The sequence below is a fragment of the Cygnus atratus genome, chromosome 11 (assembly GCF_013377495.2).
Source record: "Cygnus atratus isolate AKBS03 ecotype Queensland, Australia chromosome 11, CAtr_DNAZoo_HiC_assembly, whole genome shotgun sequence".
Classification (NCBI taxonomy): Eukaryota; Metazoa; Chordata; class Aves; order Anseriformes; family Anatidae; genus Cygnus; species Cygnus atratus.
The window spans coordinates 17,780,434-17,805,886 of NC_066372.1; the positions used below are offsets into that span (position 1 = coordinate 17,780,434).

At 39.6% G+C, this 25,453-nt stretch overlaps 1 protein-coding gene across 3 annotated transcripts in view; it reads right to left on the reverse strand.

Annotated features, from left to right (window-relative positions):
* The window catches only part of IGF1R (insulin like growth factor 1 receptor), a 180,797-nt gene that overhangs the window by 22,880 nt on the left and 132,464 nt on the right, over window positions 1–25,453 (reverse strand). For 2 of the 3 annotated variants that reach the window (XM_035554764.1, XM_035554766.2), the window contains 12 exons: window positions 24,007–24,152; window positions 22,038–22,182; window positions 16,340–16,554; window positions 14,329–14,455; window positions 12,774–13,012; window positions 12,160–12,327; window positions 11,759–11,963; window positions 7,689–7,975; window positions 6,030–6,166; window positions 4,787–4,946; window positions 3,633–3,738; window positions 2,196–2,266 (listed from right to left, as the gene is read on the reverse strand). In XM_035554764.1, the coding sequence (XP_035410657.1) occupies window positions 2,196–2,266; window positions 3,633–3,738; window positions 4,787–4,946; window positions 6,030–6,166; window positions 7,689–7,975; window positions 11,759–11,963; window positions 12,160–12,327; window positions 12,774–13,012; window positions 14,329–14,455; window positions 16,340–16,554; window positions 22,038–22,182; window positions 24,007–24,152 (2,006 nt within the window). The remainder of the gene's footprint in view (window positions 1–2,195; window positions 2,267–3,632; window positions 3,739–4,786; window positions 4,947–6,029; window positions 6,167–7,688; window positions 7,976–11,758; window positions 11,964–12,159; window positions 12,328–12,773; window positions 13,013–14,328; window positions 14,456–16,339; window positions 16,555–22,037; window positions 22,183–24,006; window positions 24,153–25,453) is intronic. The other variant, XM_035554765.2, reaches the window with a different exon arrangement.

The window sequence follows — 25,453 nt, forward strand, 5'->3', positions numbered from 1 at the left end:
GCTAGGAGGGATGACTGCCTCAGGCAAGAAGACATCTGAGCTCTCAGTAGTCACTGATGCTGCTGCCCATCAGTCACCAAAGGAGGGTACAGTTGTGTCACATGCTTGGGATGGGTGAAATGACAGGATGCAAAAATAGAGGATTATAGCATGAACATCAACAGACAACATTTAACTCTAATGGTGCTGCTCCAAGAAACCAGAGTAAAACCAAGTCAGCTCCCACTCTAGCTAAACCCATTAGCCTCCAGGGGGCTTTTGGAAACATCATTTTGGCGAAACGTCTAAAGCAGCAGCACCAAACTAACCCATAAACTACAGCACTGATGCCTCAAGCAAATTCTTCTCATGTTCTGATTTCCTCCTGTGCTTGAAGAGCTCCGCAAATAAATAATCTGCACAGTATGGGCACATGCTTGTTAAATACGCCCATACCTCTATGTTGGAAAAAAAAAATTATTTAGCAAATAGGTTTCCAGTGGGAATCTAACTGCCTTTATTTATTTTTTTTTTTCCAAGCAACTCATTTAGCCAGAAAGATGGGATTCCGGGGCTCTCCTTTCCACAGCCACAAGCTTTCTGGAGACTCTGAGTCAAGGATACCGGGATTCTGCGGCCATTCAGCTCCTGCTACTGCCCAGGGTCAGCCAGCACGGGAACTGACAAGGAGATTATCTACAGTAGGGTATGTCTGCTAATGCCCTCCTGCAATAGTGAAGTGCAGGAAAATAATACAGATATACAGAAAGCAAAACACACACAAAAAAACACACAGTTCTAGGAACAGTGTGGTGGTTTGTTTGTTTGTTTTGTTTTGTTTTGTTTTTTGGGGTGGTGGTGATGGTGGTGTTTTCTGTTTTGTTTTTTCTTCCTTCCCCGATGGTTTTAAGGAATTTAATCTTGTTCCAGATCAGGTAAAATAAATTTCATTTTTCCAAGGTCCAGAATCCTGGCAGACTTACTGAGACTTGCATACAAACAAGAAATTAAAACTAAACAATCCTAATGAACCATAAAACTTAATCATCCTGAAATCAACTTTAATTCTTGGTTTTTATTTGGCGCTGGACACTTTCTCCATTGTCCTGCTGAAAATTATCTGCACCATCTTCCAAATCACTAAGCACTGCTGGATTTTCTCTGTCTTGTTGCCAGTCATACAAACCTGTCATCTAATCTACCGGGTAATAAAATACCGAGCAAGTTCCCAGCCAGCACCCCCACACTCTCAAAAGATGGTTCAGACTATGCAAGAATCTCTTCTTATACTATTTCCCTCAAGCTTTCAATGGACACATTAGATGCTTTTTGTTTCTTTGCTCAAAGTGGAATAAGGGATGAAGGAGGAATCATTTTTTGCTACAGGTGGCAAACAATCTAATTTTGAGGCAACAAGAACTTCTATTTTAAGCAAAACTTTCCAATTTACTAGCTAAGCAATAAAAGGACCCATTAGCTGCCACTTCCAGCAAATGCTTCTCTTTTTATCTTATCAAAGAACATTATTTACGTTGCATCTCCATAGAAAATAGTAAGAAATTAAAGAATTAAAATCTGAAACTAGCTTTAAAAAGCTTTTTTGTCAGTCCAAGAACAACTGGCTTACCCATACTCTAGATATTAAGAGAAAAAGTATAGCTTACATTAAACATCCCTGCTCATTTTAACAGAGATATGGCTGGAAGCTCACAGTATTGCCTTTTCTCTTTCCAACAACTTTTCACATTTGAAGAGAGTTTTATTGGGGTGGGAAGTGAGGAGACTTTTTTTTTTTTGGTAAACGTTACTATTTTCCACATGAGAAATACACAGAAACAAGAAACAAGCAGTGAGTTTATTCCAGTAGGTCAGAAAAGGCCTTAAAAGGGCAAATGTAAAAGATGATGAATTCATGAATTCTTTCATTCTAGTAACAAAATCACCAGATAAGTAGACAATACTCTGAAAAGAAAACAAACCTATCCAAATTCATTTCAGCTGAATAAACTACAGGAGTAATTTCAAAAACACCTCTGTTTCAATAGACAGGTAACATTTACATATGACTGATGATGGATTAACTATGGATGTGCTAATTAAATAAAAAGAGAAAGAGGTTTTACTACATCCCTTTACAAGAATTCCACACATTCCAAAGTCTGACATGAACAGAGTATATAAAAGTAAATGCATCAAAAGCACATGGCCACACTTACCATCTGAAGCACTGAAGTACTCTGGATTCACAGAAGCATAAAGTACCCCATTGCCCAGTCTGTCACTGTTCCTGTTGAAATATTTTTTTCCTTATTAATCTTTAAACTTAAGTAAATTTCAGACTGCTTCTTCTACAGCTTTTCCACTGTTTGCTCAATCACAAAATATTGTTTACAGTATGTGGAGAGCTTTTCAGAGAAAGGGGACAAATCAAGTTCTTATTCTACCACACAATCAATGAGAAGAAGAGCCCAGAAGAGTTTTCCCAGGAAACCAGCAGTCTTCTCTATACCAAATCAGCACTAGAGAAGTGTAAACACAAAGTACTTTTAGCTGCTAGGCAAACTTCCTTTAAGAAAGGCAGCTGCATGGTGATACATCCAGGAGACTTGTGGCTGAGAGCATTAATCACCTGCTCTACTGGGAGAGAGAAGTGACCTGGCAAAGAACAAGATTGTTTTTATTTGGAATTCCATTCAACTACTTTATAAATTACTTCTGTTATTTTATTTTACCCTCATCCTTCTCCCTCAATTTTACTGGGGTGGTTTTCAGACTAAGACTTTTATTCAGCATTGTGAGAGCTCTTGCAGAAGGCAGGCTGTACAAATCAAGTTATTAATCAGACCTCAGAAAACCAAAAAGAAAACAGTTTTGTGTGCTGGAACAACAGTTTAAAGAAGGATGAGTTATCAGGCATTCAAGCCCAGAAATCTCATGGGAAGGTCAGGCAGGTACTTTACTTCACTAGATGCAAAGCCCTTTCTGGAGTGCTTGAGGAGAATTGGTGCTATAGTCTGTACACAAATGAATTAGAGCTGGAAATAATGGGATATTCAACGAGCATAATTTATATGAGAGTAATAAAAAAGCTCAATACCTAAAAAGTTGCAAGTCTGAACATTTGCACTGACTTCTATTAAGTTCTCATTATGTATTTCAATTAAATAAAAAGAGCACTAGTTATAAAGAGATAGAACTAAGGAAAACAAATCAATCGAACAGTCCCCCAAGACTGCTCTGTCCAGTACATAATTTTTTAAGCCTTCAGAATTTCCAAGGAATTAAATTAACCTGACTTGAACTAAGTTTTCATGATTTATAGAGCAACCCGTATTTCAAAGCTTCTGATTATAAAGGCTCAGTGTCTGTCATCATTGTCCCAGTGGATATGTTCCTGACAACCCTTCCTCTTCCCTTTCAAATGTGATACTGTAATAAAAAGCCTCTTCATATCTCAAGCAGCAGGCAGATTCTCGCTGGTAACTCTAGACCACCTCCTTCTACACACCAATACGGCAGAATCTTCTTTAGCTTCTCAAGTGCTCGGAATGCCATTTCACTTCTTAATTTCTAACTTGCTCCACAGATACAGACTTGAAACTAAACAGGTCCCTTTTGCAGTTCAGCATTAACAACAGGCATAAACAACTCACCTCTTTTTGTTAAAGACGTACAGCATTATTAGTAAACCCCCAATGATGAGCAGGAAAGCAATGGGAAGCACAATTATCAAATGCAGGAAGTTTCCATAGTTTGCTGCTGCAACCAACAAGAAAACAACTGTATCAGGGTTTCTATAAAATCTCCATTAACAAAGAAACATTCAAAACCCACTCAGTGTATTTCCATACAGGAGAGAAATCAAAGTACTCATTTTCTTGTCTGATGTGGAAAAATGTACTCAGAAACACTCCCTGACTGCAGATGAGTGGAACAAGAAAACAGACACTGAAAAGCATTAATTTTGTACAGAACAGTGTCTGTCTGGAGTTTGGTTTCACATGTTATGCTTAAGGACTTACATTCCTCAGGGAACAATACGCAATTGTTCGCTTGCATATTAACCTTTCTTTTCCTCCACCTTTTGTTCACCTTGCAATTTCTTGTACTTCAGAATATATTCACGCTGATCTTTACCTCAAGTTCATCAAATGCCAGGAATTAGAAAAACAAGAATGAATAAAAAGACAAAGTTCCAGTTTTCTGTGGATACAAGCGCTCTTCAACTAAACACGGAAGTTCTTGAGAGGGTCTCTGTATACCCTGCACTGTGCTATTCTTCCAAAATCTAAGTCACTCCCATAGTCAGGACCCTTTCATCAGTGTTATCTTCATTAAAATGTCACTCTGAACAAGTCGCATGAAAAAGCATATTGGTATTTTAAAAAAACCTGCCAGCCAAAATCTTAACAAATGATCTGTTTCTTACAGCACTTTGCAATTGGAAGTAGGTTTGCTTAATTGCCACAGGTTTTGTACAATTCTACTCCACATTTGATACTTCTAACATTGCATTCCCGACTGTGAGCTGGGCATCCCAGGGAGCCACAGTAGTGTGTTCTATGCACCCATCACCTGATTGCACCTCCTATATGCATAAAATCTATGAAAAAGAGGACCATGTCTCCAATTCACCTTGTCAACACTTATCAAAAATTGAACAGATGAATTCCCTCAAAAAATCGGCAAGTAAGAGTATTCAGAGCACAGGCAAGAGGTTCATACACCCAATTACAAACATAAACATTAAGAATTATTAAACAGGCAACTCCCCCAGTTTGACGCAGCCTACAAACATTTGTCTTACATTTGGGTTGTACATAGAAAGAGACTGGCTCGGTCCATGACCCATTTCCAGCTAATGAAGTGGCCTGAACTCTAGCAGAATAGTTTCCAGGGTTCAGATGAGTTAGTTTAGCTCCTCCAAGCTTCTTGTATTCCTGTCTGGAAACACATTCCCGCTTCTCCTGAAAGACAAAAGCAATTTGCAGTTCATGTTAGTATCTTCACATTCTTCCTTCTTGAGAAGATGATGTAGCTGCAAGATAAGCTCATCTTTGTAATTAAAAGCCCCATCTGCTAATTTTTTTTTTCTTCCAACAGCTTAAGGAGATACATGGAATCCAAAAACTGACAAAAAGAAAACAAAGGAATGAGATGTTGGTTGGAGCTAGGTGTTTGAAGAAACCATTTCTATCACTGGTCTGTAGCAGCCCACAGAAGCACGTTAAGAAAGATCCCATTTTGTGCCTCAGTTGGCCCACATGTAAAAGCAGATTAAGTCAAACACTATTCAATGATTTAAGTCTTAGTTAGCTACAAATGTCTGAACGAAGGCTGCTACCATAAACACCATACAAAAAGTTACCAAAAAGTTACTTTTCTTAAGAATACAGAAGCAGGTACATTTTAAAGATGACATCGCAGGTGAAAGTCACGAAGGTAACTTTCTCAGTAGTAGCTGATCTCCAAGCTTTTTGTTATACCTTGCACTGTACTGCAACTTAAAAAACAATAAAATTTAAAAAAAAAAAAAAGCTCAAGCTATTTATTTTAAAGACTGAATATACCTCAACATTAGATTCCCCTTCCTCAATTTTGAGTTACATTTTGTGGTTTTTTGAAACATAATGAAGGTCTCAAATTTGAACCCGTTTCAGATTCTCATTTATATACTGCAGGTAACCCGTTAGCAAAAAGTCTGAAATCTAACAGGGTACCAGAAAGAATAATTTGGACAGTAGACTAGCTGCTAAGTCACCCTCTATGGCATGAAGTGCTACATGAGTCTCAGCAAGCTCAAACATGATGATTTTAATTTTAGCTTTAAGTCACCAAAGCTCTTCATCTTTTGTAAGGACTACATCTTTTGTAACATACAAAGTCAAAGCAATGAAAACATACTACAGTTGTACTCAAACCTGGATTCTTCAAGACTGAAAATACACTTAGCCCAACCTTGCTTAGCTAGTCAGATGTGACAAGATCGAAGTATGAAATATAAATTAGAGTTACAATTAACTCTGAACAGAGAAATACCAGATCCTCACCTCTCCATGCTGCCCATATTTGATTTCATACATTAGTATCAGCCCATTTGGATTGGTAGGCTCTAACCACCTCAGGTAGACGGTGTTTTCTTCTTTTGCTTCCCATGCTACTGTTCCTGGAATGTTATCTGCTCCCTCTGTAAAATATTCACAAGTGATGTGAGAAGAACACCTACTGCTTAAACAGGAACTTAGAGAACAATGGATGGGAATAAAAAAACAAAACAAAAGGTTCATGCTGTTCTTTAGGTATCAAAGCATTCTGTTAAGTGCTATTTGAAGATCCAGAGAAGAAAACACAGTTGCCAGGGGCTTGTTGGAGAGATGAATGTTGCCTGAACTGCTGATTGTCAGAAACTGCAGCATATTACAGCTTCACAAAGTATATTGGTGCTGTTTTAGTAACTGTGCTCTGTATGTGTGACAAAGAACAGTTTATCAGCACCTGGTGGTTCCTTCCAAACCTTCCGCTACACCAAAACCATGCAGACACAGATATTCCCACCAAATGGCTGTAAACAACAGCCTGTTTGCAAATGGCTGCAAACACAGTAAAATCTGTCCCACTGACATCATCCCTTAGCTGTAGGCAATCCCATGAAACTTGACACAGTTTAAAACAGAGTCCCATCAGTAATTCAGCAACTGCTTTATCCATAGTCATTTTCACTCCTGGTGATTTCATGATTTTTACTCAAATCCTAACAGGAGTATGAAGACAGTTTCAAATGAAAAAAAAAAAAGGCTACTTTTCCAAAGATACAGTGGCTGAGTTTACAAGAAAATTATTTAGTTTTTAATTTTCAGAGCCATACACTAAAAACTACGAATGCTTTTTTCCTTTTCCCCCAACTCACGGATTTCCTTATTTCCTTGAAATAGGCAACACTTTTTGCTTTTTACTGACACAGCTGAATCTGCAGCATTATGACAGAAACAAAGCAAAATTGCTACCACTCTGCATCAAATATTCCCAGACATCTGCTGGAGTCAGAAGCTCTTCGCTGGATGCATATGAGCTTACACTAAAATCATCTCTATTCTTCTCAGAAGAAGTACAATCTGTGTAAGTCCCAAACACGAGTAGAACATTTAATGTCTCTTATTTGAAGTATTCTAGATGCCCGTGATTGGGCACAATGCAATACAGTACTCTTCCTGTTTCCAGGCTGGACAAATGCTTGGTCATTCTGTGACAGAAGAAACATTTGGCAAATATTCCCACCAGCAAAACTCTAACATCTGTAAACAGTTCAGCATGAGCATAGCAAAACTAAACATGAGCAGGGATATGTTTCCCTGTCTCTATTCAGCACACAGGGAACTGAAGAATAAAACCTTTAAACCCATCGTATCTGTGGCTCTCATCTACACAGCCGGGAAACTGACTCTCTCATAACCATGTAGGTACTGAAGGCACATCTGCACTTCTCCAGATCACAGGAAAAACGCAATACAGATCAATCGGTACACAGGAGAGACCAGAGAAGGCCATTACACTACTGTAACAAAGTTTTACATAGTTCCAATTTATCTTCTTGCATTCAATGTTTACATTAAACCCCAATGCTTTCCTAACTGCTTTTGGAAGATTTGTCTCCTCTGAGATTGATCTGTTCCTGGAAAATAAAACAAAGCTTTATACTTGTGAGAGCGTACCTGAAGGCATGGTTCTTGCAAAGACAAAATTGGAAGCACTGCAGCCAAGTGTGTCAGCTTCATGGTTGCAGCTGTGAATATCAATGCGGTAAAGAGTAAAAGGCTGGAGATGGGAGATGACAGTTCTCTCCTTGCCATCCACTTTGGTCTCAAAGAACGGGTATTCCACCTCACTCTCCTCTGCATCAGAAACATTGGTGAAGTGATCTGTCCCAGTCGTGTTCCTGTTTCGAGTGGCCAAAGTGGCATTTGCAATTCGGAACACATCCCTCCGCTTCCGATCAGGTCTGTGGAGCAAACAGACACGTATAGAAAAAACATCTCTTAAGAGAAAATTCATTTTTCCTCTAGCTCCAGAATAAGCGTGGAAAAAAACAACAGTAAAAAAGGTAACTACGCTATTAAGAAAATAGCTAAACAAAGCAAACTGCAAAACAAGAAGAAAGCGTTCTCTTAAGCTGAACCTGCAGCATGTCAGCACATCCTACTGCACTCTCTTGGTTGGAAACCGATCTAAATTCTGAGGCTCACATCAAGCCTCAAGATAAATGTGCAAACTTCTGACCACCCTGGTGCTGGCACAATAAACTGAATAGCAAGAAGAGCTTCACTGTTATTTAATAAGCAAACTGGATCTGTATTTAATGACAATAATGTTGAAGCTTAAAATAAAAATCAGATGTTAAAGGTTTAAAAGGTTAGGGAAAAAACTTCTCTGAAGTTTGCTTGATTAGCAAAGCTAACTCTCAATAGGTTTAACTTATTTCTTTGCAGTTGCAATCGAATTGTAGAACACTGGATGCATTGCACTGAGAAAAGAAACCTTGGACGGCAGCTGAAAACCATGAAAGTTAACAACCACTAATATACAGCAATTTTTACCTCTAATTCTCACACCTTAACAAAATCTCTCCAAAGGAACAATCTCCCTGCATGAGAAAACACAGCACTAATATTGTGTATAGCAAAGATTTTACCAAGCAACTTTGTTTTACCTTACAGGCAGCTATATGACATGTAAGAACTGATTTAAACCTGAGGATTTACAGCAAGACTGTTACTTTCCCAAGTCTAAGAAACTGCTATAATGGACAGGCCTGAGCGTCAGTACAAACATCAATATAAAAATACTCTATAAACATTTGGCTGGTATGAGCTAACCAACACATGATTGCTACATAACAGACATGTCACTTGGTCTTGTGTCAGATCCACATCTGTTTTGCACCAAAGCACTGACTGCTAGGCAACCTGGCTTTTCTACCTCCCGCTCTCCTTGTCACTAAAGTCAGCTGGACTGCTCACACCTGGAAAGTAACACAACAGGGGAATTAAAGTAAAAAATAAAGAAGAGTGACACTGGTCACAAAAACATTTTTGGCTTGAATCCTATCCCAGCTGCAATCACTTAGCCAGTGCACATTTAGCACCTGATCAGCGCAGTGGTTATCAACGACAAGGGTGAAATCTAATACATATGTACTAGAGTGAGTTGCAGATCAGGTGAGTAAGGCCTGCCCAAAACACACAACAGCAAAAAGCTGATGCAACAGGAGAAGTTAATTCACCATCAAGTATACTGTCTTACCACACTCAGCCACAAAGCAGCTTGTTGCAGAGCAAGCCAGAAAAGGCTGACTTGGTTTTGAAATCTTCTGGCAGAGACTGGATGAATTTTTATTTTTATTATTTAGGATTTCACTACAATTTTTTCCAAATTCTTTTACTGTTTCAAGTAGTCATTTTGACATTCTCAGTTGCCATATAAACCACAGCACAAAAATAAATGAAGACAAGAAAAGGCCACATGGCAAACACGATTAAAACATCAAGACATTTGACACCATTGCTTGTGTGTCAAGCAGTTTCCTGCTGGAAAGGCACAGATAAAAACAAAAAAGCAAGCATCTAAGAAAATAAGGAAAAGTCTAGAGATAAATATATGAAAATTCATCTATTCTATTGAAAGAGAGGAAGGAAGAAAAATGCAAGAGATACTGAAGGAAAACGTAAAAATAAAATCAAATTGACATTAGAAAAAAAATATAAGCCATTTAATATAAAAGCTAACTGTTCTTAAATTCAATGTCAATTTTGACATTAATTCTCATATACTTTCCATTATAAACAGCATCCATCTTATCCTGCTCGTTAGAGAACCAAACATGAAGAATAACTTGTCCTCCTCTGGTCAGGAGTGTCTGCCGAAGACTAACCATAGTCGTAATGTTTGAAATCTACCTCATGACTACAGTAATAGATATGGGGTCATCCAGAAACTGCACACAAGATTAGATCAACAGTCATTTTAAACAACCTTAAAACCACACAGTTGAATATTTTCATGCTGCATTACATGCTGCATTTTGTTCATAATATCCTAAAGACAGGTACAACACTGGAAACAAATACTACTATTGAGGCTTGCATTAACACATTAACTAACTGCTCCCTTGGGAAAGAAAAAAAAAAATTGACATCAGCAAGTAACAAGCTGCTTAGATTTGTCCCATAGAGACATTTCACTAGCTCATAATCTCTGATTTCCCTGACATACAGTCTCTTTAAAGTTGCTTTGCTATGCAGCTATTTCTGAGCATTACACCTTATATGCCCTTGTTGTTACAAAACACACCCTTATGACAGTAAGTTAAGCAAAAGGGGAAACTGTCAAGCTTTCAGGAAATCCTTTGCGAACTGATCAGTTTATTTGTTACTGAGTTCAAGGTTCTGTGATTTTCCTTTTGTTTTGGGGAATGCAAGAAAATTTGGGAGAAAATAACAAGATTATTTAAATGACCAAACTGTGCTGAAATAAAATATATATATATATATTTTGTAAAAGCTGATCTGACAGAATTTCAGGTAGTTTACACCTTAAATTTGCCTTTCAAAACTCCTTGCTCTGCAATTTCAAGAAGACCAAAAGGAGATCACATTTATAAAATCTCACATTGCTCTGGAATTACGTCCTGGCTAGTCACGGTGGCTGCTACTTCTCTGTACATCACCTTTGCTGCTGGTTCTTACCATCTGCAGGGAAATACTCCTCAAGTTCAACCTTCAACACTAAACATGAATCAAACACAGCTCAGATACATTTAGTACTTCCAAAGCGAGACAACCAGTTCCTGATTTTTTGGACAAAGCTAAGAAGCACTACATATATACCAAACCCAAACAGGTCAATTCAAAAGAGCCTTAAATAAAGGTCCAGAATATCACGATTGAGAGTGATATAACCTAGTTCTAATGAGCAACAGAGGCACACTTTAGAGCTCTCAAACACAGGACTTCACCATAAACTTTACCTGCCAACAGAGACAATGAGGTAGCACGCATGATTGAAATGCGATTGCTTACAGACTGTAACCTAACAGCTACACACTGTGTGCTAGGTTCCAGGATCCAATTATCTAAAGTAAGACCACCTTACATAAAGGATAAATTAGAAACTCATGGATCAAAATCATCAAGTAATTCAGTAGTATCCACTCTATGATGCATTACTATTCCACTTAACGTGTATGCAGCAGTATTTATCATGGAAGAGTGAGTATATTTACTATTTCTCTGCAGGATAGGCCCAGAAAACCAATATGCCCTCTGCAATTAGTGCTGTGAGAAAGGCACACCAGTTTCAATTCTGCAAGGTGAACACACCTTCAAAGGCAAATAAATCTTCTGATTAGGAACATAAGCACTTAAATGGCTATTTAGAGAAAGATCTCATTTGAAATCCTTTGTCTGATACATGTTGCTCATCTCTGAGACCCTTATAGACAAAGAGCTGCTTAAGTGACTCTTGACTCTGAAAAGAAACCATCACTGAAGTCCTTGAACAATATAGGTAAGAACCCTTATTATTAGCTAAAATGGAGAGAGTAGGGTGAAAATTAGTGAATAAGAGAAACTGTGAAGTAAGAAGACTGCTGATTGTCTCACACAAATGGAAAGGCTATGTGTGTACGGTTGAGGTGTTATCTACATATGCTCTCTCATTCAGGAAGCCTTAGCTCCAGGAAATGTTATTTTAAAAAAAAAGGCAATTTTTATCCAGAGTTCATTACCTGGGGACAAAGATGGAGTTGTGAAGGAAGTTCTCAAAGACCTTCCGGTACTCTGCTTCCTCCTTCTCAGCTTGCTTTTCTGCCTCTGTCTTGGGACAAGCACAACAAGGTCCTTTTTCTCCCCCACAGCCCTCTGGCTTGGTGGGTTCAGTAGCTTCTTCTGTATCAATGGTCCCATCAGCGTATCTTCGAATTGGGACTTTATCTTAAGAGAACAGAGGCAGCTTATTTCTTTCCCTCTCCCTGTTATGAACATGGCAACAATACACCCATCCCTTTGTACATGCTGCTATTCACAAAAGCATTGTGAAGCAGGACACAGGCTTTAGCGCTTGTCAATAATGTGCCCTGTCAGGTAAGAGTCCCAGGCATTTCAACACAACTGCGTTTAGTTTTCCTACCTTTGGAGCAGTAATTGTGTCTGTAAAGATAACTGTCCTGAGGTTGCTGCTGCCATCGTACAATATAGTATGAGAGATTGCCATTGGGAAGAGAGGGAGGATTCCATTTCACAATCAGTTGGGAAGAGGAGTTGGATGCTGAAATAACATCCAAGGGAATGGATGGCACTAGGGGGGGAAAAAAAAAAAGGAAAAAAAAGAAAATGAAGGCATTTTAAACCCAGCACGTTCTACAGTACAATTGCATGCAAGCGTTCACAGTGAATCCTAATAAACTGCAACAAAAACCACCATCCCGTCTTAAAGAAAAGATTTCCTATATTTATGCCCCACTAACAATGGTTAGGAAGGGTACAACTGTAACCATCATGTACAGTCCAAACCGAAACTGCATTAAAATTTACCTTCACCAGTGGGACAAAGCCTGATACCCTAAGGTATGAGAAAACCTTCATACAAATTTTAATGCTGCTTTTAAAATTATCGACTTTTTCTAGCATTGCATACATCTGCCCAAAAATTCTGTTTCTGTATTAACAAAAGAACTTGCACAGTAATGTAATGAGCATACCTGCAGTGTTATCAACCTCTTAGCCAAGAGGCCAGGAACTCACCTGCAGCATTGGTTCGTATATAAACAATTTCACTTTTTGCTCCATGAATATGATGGTTTTCCATCATTGTGAGGGTAACAGCCTTGACATAAATGGCATACTGAGTCCAAGGTTTCAATCCCTGCAGTAAAATTCCAGGATTGTTCTCTTTGTTTGGTGGCAGGTCAACATCAACCATGTTCCAGCTATTGGAGCCACATGCATCTTGACCATCGTACTCAGTCACATTTTTAAATGGCCTGAAATATTCAAAGAAAAAAAACGTACAAAATATTTACTTGCCCCTAAAATTGTCACGCATTTATGAGAGCACCTCGTTTCAACACTGCTCAATGAAACAAATATAGCTTACTTGTTTTCAACAGCAGAATACAACAGAATAAAATCTGCTTTTATTTCCAAGCACTATAAAACTCAAAGTTCGGCTTTAGCTACAGGTCTTATCTTTAGTCACTAGCAATAGGGCAAGGTCCTGCACAGAAATACTAATACAGGATTTGTCTTTTGTTATCAGCAACAGACAGTGAAAAACTTCAGACATATTTAGACTTCACCTAAGCATATATGAAACAGAAGCAACTTAAAATACTTATTGATAGTGGCCAAATTTTTACTATAAAGATCTCTGACTTCCACGACTGGCCTTGACCAGTCCAACAGGCTTTTTTTCCCTTTTGTTTCCACACAAGAGCAACATGCTTACATAGGCATGTAATTCTGCTTTTCATAAATTGCAACACTCGTGCAAGTACTATTCTTGTTCATTATTTACTATAAACTCATCAGCACTAAGTTTACTGCATCATAGTACACCATCACGATGATACTCTTTTTCAAGCAATACTGGACTTCAACAAGTTCTTCTTCTGTGTCTCACAGCCTTGCTCAGTACGTCATTACCACTGTTTTGAACCTACCTTTCACCCCTCCAAATAACTTGTACAATTACCGTACTCATTTGTATTTTGTCTCTACTTTAAATCTGAGATCATACAAGGATATGTGGAGGCAGATAAACCTCCCAAGAAATTATGCTTTCTCCAGCAACTGTGCCACTTCATTATCAAGAGATACTAATGCAGAAAACTACTGAGGTTGGATAACCTAAATAACCCTAAACCCCAAGTAAGACAAGTCATCAAGGTAATACTGCTGATTTGTGACACCCTCTTAGTACTATGACTCGAGAAGTAAAATATCTCATTACGTATAACAACATGACTTACAGAGAGCTCTGAAGTAGTGCCCTGAGAATACCCAAGCCATCTATCTCATTTTTTCAAATTTGAAACTACCCAATGGATTTGGAACCCATTTGTAGTCTTCAGTCAAAACAATCCTTGTTTTAAATGGGGCTTTTGCTCCATCAAGAAAAGCATTTGAATGAAAGCAGGACTTGAAGATGAAATTTGTAAACAGGATGGAATACGTAAACTGCATGAAATAGGAACTACCTGAACAACTTAGCTGACTGTTCTCAGCAAAACAGCAGTCAGAATAAAATTGTCTACCATCCCTTTACTGTCTCCATTAGTCTCTGAAGACATCTACTCACGCTTCTTTGTAGTAAACAGTGAAGCTAATGAGATCTCTGTAATCCGGAGGGCGATACCGTTCCCACGTTAGTTTAATCCGATTCTTCAGTGTAGTGTTGGAAACAAAACGCAGAATGTGGCTTTCGCCTGCAAGACAGAAGGACATCACAGGGCAGAGTTAGCACTGCATCACCTAATAGTTTTTGTTCTTTCTTACATGTCAGTTTTAGCTAATTAGCCTTTCCAGTAGTGCCTATGATACCACAATATGCCAACTCCTTATTCCTGAGCTTTTCATCCTCATTTCATATTCATTCAATATATATTTGAGTGCTTAAGGGTAAGTACCGTCCTTGGCAATCATTATAGTGTATGTTAGAGCTACCTGTTTGTTGCTTTTTTTCTGAAGAACATTAATGCATCACCAGAAAACTCCTGAAAACTACTTCAGACTCTCCCTGAGTAAGAAATGGAAGTCCTGTTTATTCACAGGACTGGTTTAGTAGCACTAAATTGATCAGCCAACTCCAATGTACAGGCAGTAACTGGCCACTCTGTTCTCACTTTCCAAAACAATTTTTGATGATTACAACCTGTTTTTCTGGAGAATGGACAAGATGGAAAGGATAAAGGAGTTGATGTTCCTATTCACTGCAGGCTGGACCAAGAACTCCAAAACTCAGTTCATATACTGCACAACCATTTGATGGCAGCAGCTTCCAGCTACTCTACTGAACAGAGCTGAATGAAAGCTGCCAGCTTGGAAATGAACAGCTTCCTACTACCAACTCACTCAGTTTTCCAATCCAAAACAAAATAGCATTTTAAAAACTTAATTCTTGGATGAAGAAATAGTGTTCTAAGTGTCAACTGTGAGTTTCGAATGTTCCATAGACGTCTCTGAAAAAATAAAGGACGTTTCACCCTCATGTACACTGACACTATTGGTGCTGTCTTTTCAAAGGCAATTTAGCTTTGTTGATTCTTTTCCCCTTCTCGGAGTCAGAAAGCTTTCTGTAATGTTTTTTTTTTTTTAAAAAAAAAAAAAAAAACAGGCAGCGGCTGGCACTAGCCTCAGTGGTAGTAAGGACTGGCTGTGTGTCTGTAACTCCTCCAGGACTGCAAGCCTTTACTCTATTGAATGTGCAAAGAATGGAGTGTGCTTACAACAAGGATCTATGCCATCTGCATTTATGCATCACGCCTAAAGAGACATTCAGCAGAGTACAGTGTCCTAGTTTTGTAAACACCATCCTGAACAAGGGGACTTGACTTATACACAAGATACATTTTAATTTACTCAGCTCCAAGAACACCACAAATAGACCAAAGAAAAATGCACTGTCAGTTCTAAGAGTCTGAGGTCCAATTTGTAAGTGTTCTGTCCTCTTAATTCCTACATGAGAGACTGTTTTTAAATGTGTTGGTTACACCTGGAGACCTGACGTGAAGACCACCGAAGTCTACAGAGGACTTTCAAATAATTTTGGCCACTGCAGAATCCAAAATTAAATGGAAAGACACTGAAGTTTAGCCATACTGTAGAACACTAAAAACAATTCTCAAATCAAAAGCAAATAATTTGAAAACAAAGCAAAGCAAACGGGGTTTACAACAAGCATTTCTAACAACAAGATGCAATATTTGACCAGAGCTGAAAAGAAGCTTTAATGTAATATAAATGGTTTATTTTGGAGTCTATGGAGTTGTTATTTCAGCAGCCTCCTTAATATCAAGAAAGAGTAGGTATCTGAGCAAGGAAAATACCAATAATGATGTACATCTGCAAAGGAAACAGAAAAAAAAAAAACTGTTCTTCATTGGCTATACCAAAACCAAGATTTTATTTCTCATATCCCAAGTATGTTCCTATTGTTATTGGATGCTGCTGTCATCAAAAAAAAAAAAGGTGATTCTGAAGGTAGTTTTCTTCAAACATTTGTTACAGAAATCCCACTGTAGTGTCTAACCTCTACATGTTGTAACAGTCAGCAACATGGCCATGTGGTGTGGGTGGCTGTTTGAACTTACAAGAGGCTCTCTCCCCATTGTTCCTTGGATTTATATCTCCTTTGCTCTGTCGTCCTTTGGTTCCTGAAACTTCCTCCATACGGTAGATCTCAGAAACACACAGTTTAGGATTAAATGCAAAGTACATTTTCCCCTCCTTGATCGTCAAGTTATGATGGTTCCAGTCCCACAGCTGCTGAAGATTGTGGTTATCAAGCACATAAAAAGAATAATTCCTAGAAGGAAGTTTTTGAAGGAAAAATATTAGTTTTAATACACAGCCAATTCCCACCAAGAATACCTTAATAAAAGCAAACTTTAAAAGACTTTATTTCCTCTCATTACTTTAAATTGGTATTCAGTAGAGTAAACGATTTTCTTCTCTCCCTTGGAGCAAGTTTTCCCTGAATGCTCACTTTGGTCAGAGGGCAGGGAAATGACTTACACAGGACTCCAAGGCTGACACCACACTGTGTAAATCCCATTCCAACATGTGTTTTAATAATGAATAAATATGGAAGCTACTACAAAGAATATAAATTCACGTCCTCTGGACAGCAGATCTCTACAATAGATTTTCCATTTTGTCGCAAATGGGAAGCAGTAACCGCATATACCTTATGGGAGGAAAAGCATGCTACAGTCCTGATGACAAAATAGTGAGCACAGCTGTCTTGCTTATGTTTACAAAAGCAACTGTAAGAGTTTGCATAGCGAGGCTTCCTTGCCTCTGTGTCTTAGTTTACCTTTTGGCCCAATAAAGATTTCCTACGTTGTGCCAAGTACAGTTGCGCCTATACATCAAAACCTGACAGTGAACAGTTGCACGGACTGCACAGCGCAGGATCCACACTTCAAAATACAGAACTAGTAACACAGGCAGCAGCAGCATGTGCTGAGCCCACTCCCTAGGCACAGCAGTAGAATAATATGAACATGCTTTATTTCCACAGACATTAAATGCAAAGTTGTGCGTGTAAATCCTATCATAGAGGAATTCCTGGTGCCACTTGACCGTGCTGAATACAAAAAAAAAAAACAAACAGGTGCAGCAAAAACAAGAAAAGAGGCTCTACACCAGCATTAAGACAACACCTGCGAAAACACATTTTCAGATAGCAGGACCAGGAATGCACAATCAGGAAATGAGTTAAAGGTTTGCGTAGCTGATGAACCTATATCAAAACAACCTATCACAGCAGCATTTGTTATTCTGTTGGAAGTCCTACCAACGGAACTATATCAACACAAAATCCATTACTAGCACAATAAACACTTGCAATCTGTGTAAGCCATTTTGCACTGGTAAGCCTCTATCAACACACTTGTAGTCTGTAGTTAAAACTACACTTTCTGTGCATCATTTTAACTAGAGAGTTACAGTCAGGGTAACGTGGCAAACAAACCACAGAGCTCATAAGAAGCTGACCGCTTGTTTATTGTTTTCCTTCCACTGTTTCAAATAAAATCCAGCATTAATTCCTTCCTCATACAACCGGACATAAAAACTGCATGCTGGTTACAATCTGCACAGAACGCAGTTTCTGCACAGTTGCAGTTTCTTGTAACATACCAAAATGCTCAGTGTGTTTTCAGAACAACATGAAAGAGAAGTGGTTTATCCTATTTCCAAGTGTCCCCTAAATATCCATGACTTGATTACTAACAAAGTTGATACACCTGGTACCACTGCAGTCAGAAGCTGAGAAGAATGTGCTCTGGTGACTAACACAGTTGAAAAGGGAGTACGTAGATATAGGTGTTAAATGCATCTTGCCAGGAGAGAACGATGATGCTACACCACATGTGGGATTCAACAGATAGCACCAAAAAGCATGTTCATTTCAGACACCTATTACTTTGTTACAGATGACTAAAATCCCTACAGCTCTTTGTGTGCTGCTGAAAAGATGACACTTCACTATAATTAGCATGTGTGATTAAGCGATGGCAACTGAGCTTTTCAGCAAAGACCCAAAAAGCTGGACTTGGATTTAACGCAATAAACAGAGGTGTGGCTCCACAACTACAGAAACCATCTTAAATATTTAATAACAGCCTAGCTTGTCTCCTGCTCACAACTGTGGCAATTATGCTTTAGACACTAGAGATAATTCTTGTATTAAAGCAATGTGGCAAAGCTTTCAAGAGAGTCAAATAAACAGGGCAAATCAAGCACACCCTGGTGCTTCACACAACTGCACACTGAGTGGGCCACGGCCTGGAATTTCTGTGGATCATACTTTTAAAGCTTTAAAGCTTTTAAAGCACAAGTTTGAGCAGCAGTCAGGGAAGGCAAACAAGTCCTAAGAGTTCCTATATACACTGAAAGTATAAATTAGGGGAAGTTATTCTGGCACCAATCAAAGCACCAGGGAAACCACACTTGGAATGCTATATCCAGTGCCAGTCACAGGAGATGTGCAATGCTGCGTGGCTCGAAAGGTGGAACAGAGGGCAACAGGAGTGCACTTAGGGCTTAGGTTATAAATAAAGTTATAAATAAAGATTATATCAGACTTTGGCTCCAGCAGCTGTGGAAAAAAATAGGGATGCCAAGGAAGATAGGATGTAAAGAACAGAAGATTCAGTGTAGGAAAACAAAGCACTGCCAGTCAAACCCTAGAGACTGTATCTACGTGAATGACTGGAGAGCATGGCCTGAAGGACAGGCTAAACCTCTGAACAGGAGTAGGAAGCACAGCTGTTAGCAGGCTGTGCCATAAAAAAGCCTCAAGGCAACCTGCATAACCCATGCACACCCACAGGAGAGCATTCCCACAACAGGATGTGTATTCCCAACTGCAGCGCACCCATAGCTACTTAATTATTGACTGCATACATTAAAAACCTGCTCCACACTCCGTATCTGCACGCAATGCTCCATCTGTCCACATGCACGCATCGTAAAGGAGTGATGTGGAACACTACATCCACTCCAAAAGGAGATATGGGTACTAAGTGTTAAAACAAGCTCTCAGTCACCCTTTATCTCCATCCACAATTTGCATTAATGACACAAAAGTTCCTAAAAGGGGTAACGAACAAATAAGTTTGCTGCTAAAAACAAAAGTGGCAGTGTATGATCTGTGAAGGCAAGGGACTTGCACCAAAAAGGGAACAAGAACTGGCAGAGGACTGGTAATTGCAGTGGATGAGCTGGCTACAGGTCCAGGTTTACAGCAGAGCCTGATAAGCCTGGAACAAGACAAGCAACCGGTGGGACATACAGAAGAGAAGCTGTCCATCTCAGTGCTACAATGAAGAGAGAGAAGCAAATCTCACTGGAGAGCTGGAACACCAACCAGTATGAGATGAGCAAAAAGGAAAACCGTTATCACTTTACACATACAAAACACTGGCTAAGCAGCTGCCTGTGAACTTGGTACATGTTCCACACCTATGGCACAGTGCGACCCATGAAGGTCTGATGAGAACAGAGCCAACGTGTATACAATAGCATGGCAGAGAACAGTCATGCCTTGGCAATCATCTCCATACTTGCTCCTGATGCCCAACAATTGCTCGTTTTCCAGGTACCCAGCCTGGAGACACTGGGAGATGTGCTGCCCACGTGCCATCCACTCGCAGGGTGGCTGACATCGGAGATGGCAACGAGCATGCAGCGCCTTGGCAGAGCACAGAATTGCCAGGCAGAGCGAGCACCAGACCAGGAATCCAAATCCTAGAGTGTACACCGAGACCCTTCCAGCAAATCTCCGTTTCAGCTTCCCAATTTGTAAAGGGGAATTCTTTCCTTGCAGTGGGAGCACATTCACTACTGATGCGTTGTTCAAAAGAGGTAATGAATACCCTGGAAACAACTGAAGAAATTAAATTCCCTCTAAGCTTCTCATGTTCTGTGACAAACGAGGCAGGGACCAGTAACTGAGTAAGGAAGAAATATTAAAGCACTGTTTTTTCAGTCCCGTTCAATAAAAAAGTGATGGTGCAGTGGGGGACAGTCATATAATGAACAACTGTAGTAATGGTTCTTAATTTAACCTCTTTCTAACCCCCCAAGGCAACACTGGCATAAACAACTATTGTTCAAGCAGACCAGTATTTCCCAAGTTAAGATCCATTCCCTGTTGTTCACAGCTATGCCAAAGTACTTGTTCAAGCTCACTTCCTTCTTGCCAGGTATCTACTTTCATCTAAATATTTTTGGAAATGTTATTTAGGTTGTGGTAATGCCTAGATTATGCTAGGCATCTTCTACAGAAAGTGAAAGAGGCGCGTAACTGCAGTCATTTCCTAGCACAGGCAAAATTTAGCTCAGGTAATCCCACTCAGCCCCATTTTCCTCTTCAAAGCTGCACCACTTCCTTTTCTGTTTGGGAATCAGATTCAAAAACCTGCCACTTCTCTTCCTATCAGCTCTGCTTGCCAACATACAAGGTACCAGAAACATAATTACTACTTAAAACCCAAAGCTGAACTCAAATTTAAGGAGCGCAAGAGAGAGGGGGAGCGAGAGGTACAGAAGAAAAGACAAACGTATAATTGGAGTATCTCTTAGAGCACACCACATCGTAAGTGGGCTGAATGAGCCTTGTGCTCGGCAAAGTGACAAGCCTCTAGGATTTGCAATTAGAAACAAGCTTTTCCATAGAGCCAATGTTCTTACTGAAAAAGACAGTGTGCTTTTCAAGTGCAGGATGAAGAGCTGCCCTTTAACTTGCTCTGTCAGATGGTGGAATTTGAAGAATTTAAGGCTGACCAAAGACTAGCCTGAGAGAAAGAGGGAGGTTGCGATGAATCCCTCATGCTGTAACTTTATCCTGTCGGGGCAGATAAATCAGACACAAGCAACCTTTCCCATGACCTTCCCACCACCTTTTCCTATATGGTTTCCCAAAATTCTTCATTTAATAGCACTCTCATTACTGACGGAGACTTACTTCTCCCACAGAATACCATTTTAAACTTGGACTGCTACTTGATTTGGGAAGAGAATGAGCAAGGCAGTTTGCTAAAGGAACATCAGCACACCTCAGTGCTGCAAGTTCTGAGGAGATAAAAACTGTTGCCTCTTCTACCAACTACCATCATGGGAAAACAGGAGTTATACAGAGTGTGAAGTACCAGAAGTATCACACATTATATATACATTACAGCAGCAGAATAACCCACCGCAACCATTTCAGGGGATCAACTTTACTCTTCCTGACCAAGCTATTTTCTGCTTGATAGACAATTAATTTCATGTTAGTATTTTAAGGAATTGCAAACAACTGCAACTTGCAAACTATTTCATACTAGTCTGGTCACTTCCAATTGCACACCCTGGTTAGTGAAGTTCAGATCTCCTTTTGGCTGACATTCTCCATAAAACTCTGCTAAAAGCCAACAGTAACAAATTGTGAAGAAATTCAATTGTTTCTGAAGCTGCTCCTTTCTCAATGAAATAGAGCAAAAAAAAAAAAGAACAAAAGGAAACTCTTGATCAATGTGAAGAATCTCCCTAGGAAAGGTGCTCGCTAAAGTGAAAAGCAACAGCAAAGTTATCATGAAAGTACTTCTAATATGCTCATTTTAATATGCTGGTTTGGATAGTAATCCAAACAAGCAAAGGCTGTGCAATGGTGTTCACTGGGAGAAAAACACTGCTTATTAGTGGAAGAGTCTATAAATGGTACATGAATGTTCATTAGGAGACTTAGTCTGTGGCTTTCTGCTGAAATAAAATTGCATCTACAAATGTCTGAACACTTACCCGTCCACTTGTTCCTCTCCCAGAATATACCGCAGGTTCTTCAAGAAAGACAGGGAGACTAATGCATGGGAATGGCGAATCTTCACGTACCCTGTTACTGTCTCAATCAGACCCATAAAATTCTCCAGTTCTGAAGCGATGTTATCTATATTAAGAAAAATGTAGCTTTATTATTCCAGAATTCATAGCTTTAAACAGTATTCTACTTAACTATCAGTTCAGTAAAAGAAAATATTTTCAAAAGCAACAAACGCAAACAAGAGTAGTAGTATTCCTCCTACAGTAGCAGTTACCTGTGCAGACAGACTGCTGAAAGGACAAAAGAAAGACAAAGCAACACTGGAAAACCACTCTGACCTGTTTGTATCAGTATACCTGTTTTTTCCCATGGATATTGTGCTCTGAAGCCAGCACCAAGTACTGAGCCAGCATTCTGGCAGGGCAGAAAAGACCCTGGTGTAAATGTACACATCCATACGACTGGAATTGCTCTTCAGCTCCAGAGCAAGACTCAGACAGAATGCTCCAATGGAAAATGGAAAGTAAGACTGAAGATAAAGACCGAGAGGTAAGCTACTGGTCTCCAGGGTGGCATAAAGCACTTATTTCAGTAACCTAGAAAACTTTGGCTACAAAACTGGGAACTCTATGAAACAAACACAAAATCATGAGGATGTCCTCATGCCATGGAACATGTTCCATGCAGCATGCTGAAGGTGATTTTCTCTAATAAGTTGTTAAAACCTCTTCAGAGCAAGCTCCACTCTGCAGTACTGCCCTCTCCCCAGGACCTGTACTGTCCTTTCCTAGGTCTGCAACACCATGTCCTTCACCAGGCTCAAGGCTTGCAGTCCTTGCCTGCTGTCATCATGCTGCTGAGTTACGCTGCAGTTGTAAGGGGATGTTTTTAAGAAGCATTCGGGATGGGAGATGCTGCTGTGGGGTGTGTCTGCTACCATAAATTGAGATCTTACTACTTCACTGGGAAGTTCAAATACCAATGACTGGTACCTACACCAAGTGGGCTGGGACGAAGTAGATGCTCTTCAGCACTCTTAGATAATACTTAAATAACTCTCCTCTCCCACCTTGCTCCAGCTAACTTGAAAATCTCTCATAGTGAAGGATTCACTAGCAGCAGTGGGACCACGAGTGAAATAATCCACACACTGCTGTTTCTAAACCACGGTTTTTATTCAGCAAGAGGAAGGGAATCATGTATACCTGAGTCTTTCAACCATATTCATGAAACCAAAAAGCACCTTCCACAGGGAGATACATTTCCAACAAAAACTAACAGTGTTTTTCACATTTTTTGTGTTGGTTTGGTTTTTCTTCTGATTTGTTTTTAAAACTCATCAGCTGTCAACACTTCCCTTGCTGATGAATCACCTGAAAAATTGAATCCGAGCTTGTTCAGGACACGCAGCCCAGGTGGCCAGCTCACCAACAACAACCATCCAGAGGCGCCATGCTAGGCTCCATACGAGTTTTCAGAGCTGTTGATTACATGTTTTAGCAAGACACCACACCTTGCTTTACAAACTGAGGCTATTCCCTGTCTCACAGGGCCATGCCCTACTTGCAGAGAACTCTTGTTTACTTACCCAGATGCAAGGCTTTTCCACTTTTCCACCTTCTCAGGCCTTTATTATTCCTTGGGGACTATTGCTCATCCTCCTGCCTAATCCTAGCTCTCTGCCTTTCCAAAAATAATAATAATTTTAAAAAAATACCAGCTTTCCCTACTTCATAGTTGGTAGTCGACTACCTATTCCATTAGCACGTTGGAGAATGGTGCTACAATAGGCCAAACCAAACAGGAGCACTGCTATTGGATGGAAAGCAAAGAGTTCAGAGTTTTTAATGTTCCTATCGTTATGCTGACAAAAGGAAAATATTAAAAGCCATCTTATCAGAGGTTCATAAAGACAAATATGAACCTGCTTCATAAAGGGCAATCACTTACTTCCACGACGGATGTTAATCAGCAAATTCCCCTTGAGAATTGTGCATCCCTGCAACATTTGTGCTGATGTGACAGAGTCAATGGTCTTCGTTTTCCCGTCCTCACAAATTTTGGGGCATGGCCCTTCACAAGGACTGCAGAACATACTGTTAGGAAAGAAAAGGAGACTGAAAATAAGTATATGCAGCTCTGAGTCCTCAGACTGCTCTGAATTCAGTTTTGAAAAACAGTTCCATCTAAAGTTTAAGGAAATACTTCAAGCTAGAACGAAAGTCACTGTACTTCTGCAGCGGCCTGCAGGTAAGTGTAACACACCTGTGGGACTCCAGAGAGGCTGGAACATTTATACCTCCTGTTTACAGCAAAGTGGACCCGTACCTGCTGTCTGCCACTTTCTAAAAGGCTTTGTTATCCTTCTGAGCAAAAGGTACTTCAGGATATTAAAACAAACAAACAAACAAAAAAACCAACAAACAGTGCCACTGCATTTACTCCAATTACAACGAGAAAGGCCACCCTTCTAATTCACACAGACAGCGCTGAGTGCTGGTGAAGTCCGGTGCTAATTCTGGATCTACCTCCAAAACCAGGCCAGCTAGGAACCAGAGATATGCAAGTACTGTTACAGATTTTAAGAAATTTTCTGGCTCTGTGCCCTTAAATCAACATTTCAAGATCAGTGCTAGCAAATTCCATGCTCCTGGCTGTTGTAACTTGGAAAAGACAACTGCAGGAGCATACAGTCCTGAGTGATGTGGAGAAAGTGAGCAGCCAATTAGTCACTATTTCTCATAACATAAGAAGTATTAAAGCAGCAAGTTTAAACAAACAAAGGGATGCATCTTCATGCGAGGCAAAACTAATTTGTGTAACTCACTGCAACAAGAATTGGGAGAGGCAGACAAGAAGCCTAAACAGATCCAAAATGGATTACACAGATTCAGAAAGAACAGGTCCACCAATGACTAGAAAACATGAAGACAGGTACAGCCCCTAACTCAAAGAAATCCAATTGCCAGGCTTACTTGTGCCACTTCTTTTACTTACAGACATTCACAAGCACTTCTTAAAGACCAAACTCAAGGAGCAAGAACTCGGGCTAGCCTAGCCTTTGGCTAGAACAGCTTTTTAAAGACTGTTACACTGGTGACATACTCTTCTCAAAGTTAAACACTTCATGTGTGGACAAAATGTGCCCTCTGATCACTCCTTCTGGTAAATGTCTTTCCTGATTCAAGCTTGTTTTTATCTTACAAATGAAAGTCCTAGAATAAGTATTTCATTATCACTTACTCTATATTATTGCTTTAGACAGGAAAATTGAAAGAAAAATCAAACCCAGCTCCAAAAACAAAAGTTTCTGATGCCAACACTGATGAACATGGACTCACTATTTATTATATTTAAAATAATTTGAAACCACTCTCTTCTAAGGCTTAAAGAAACA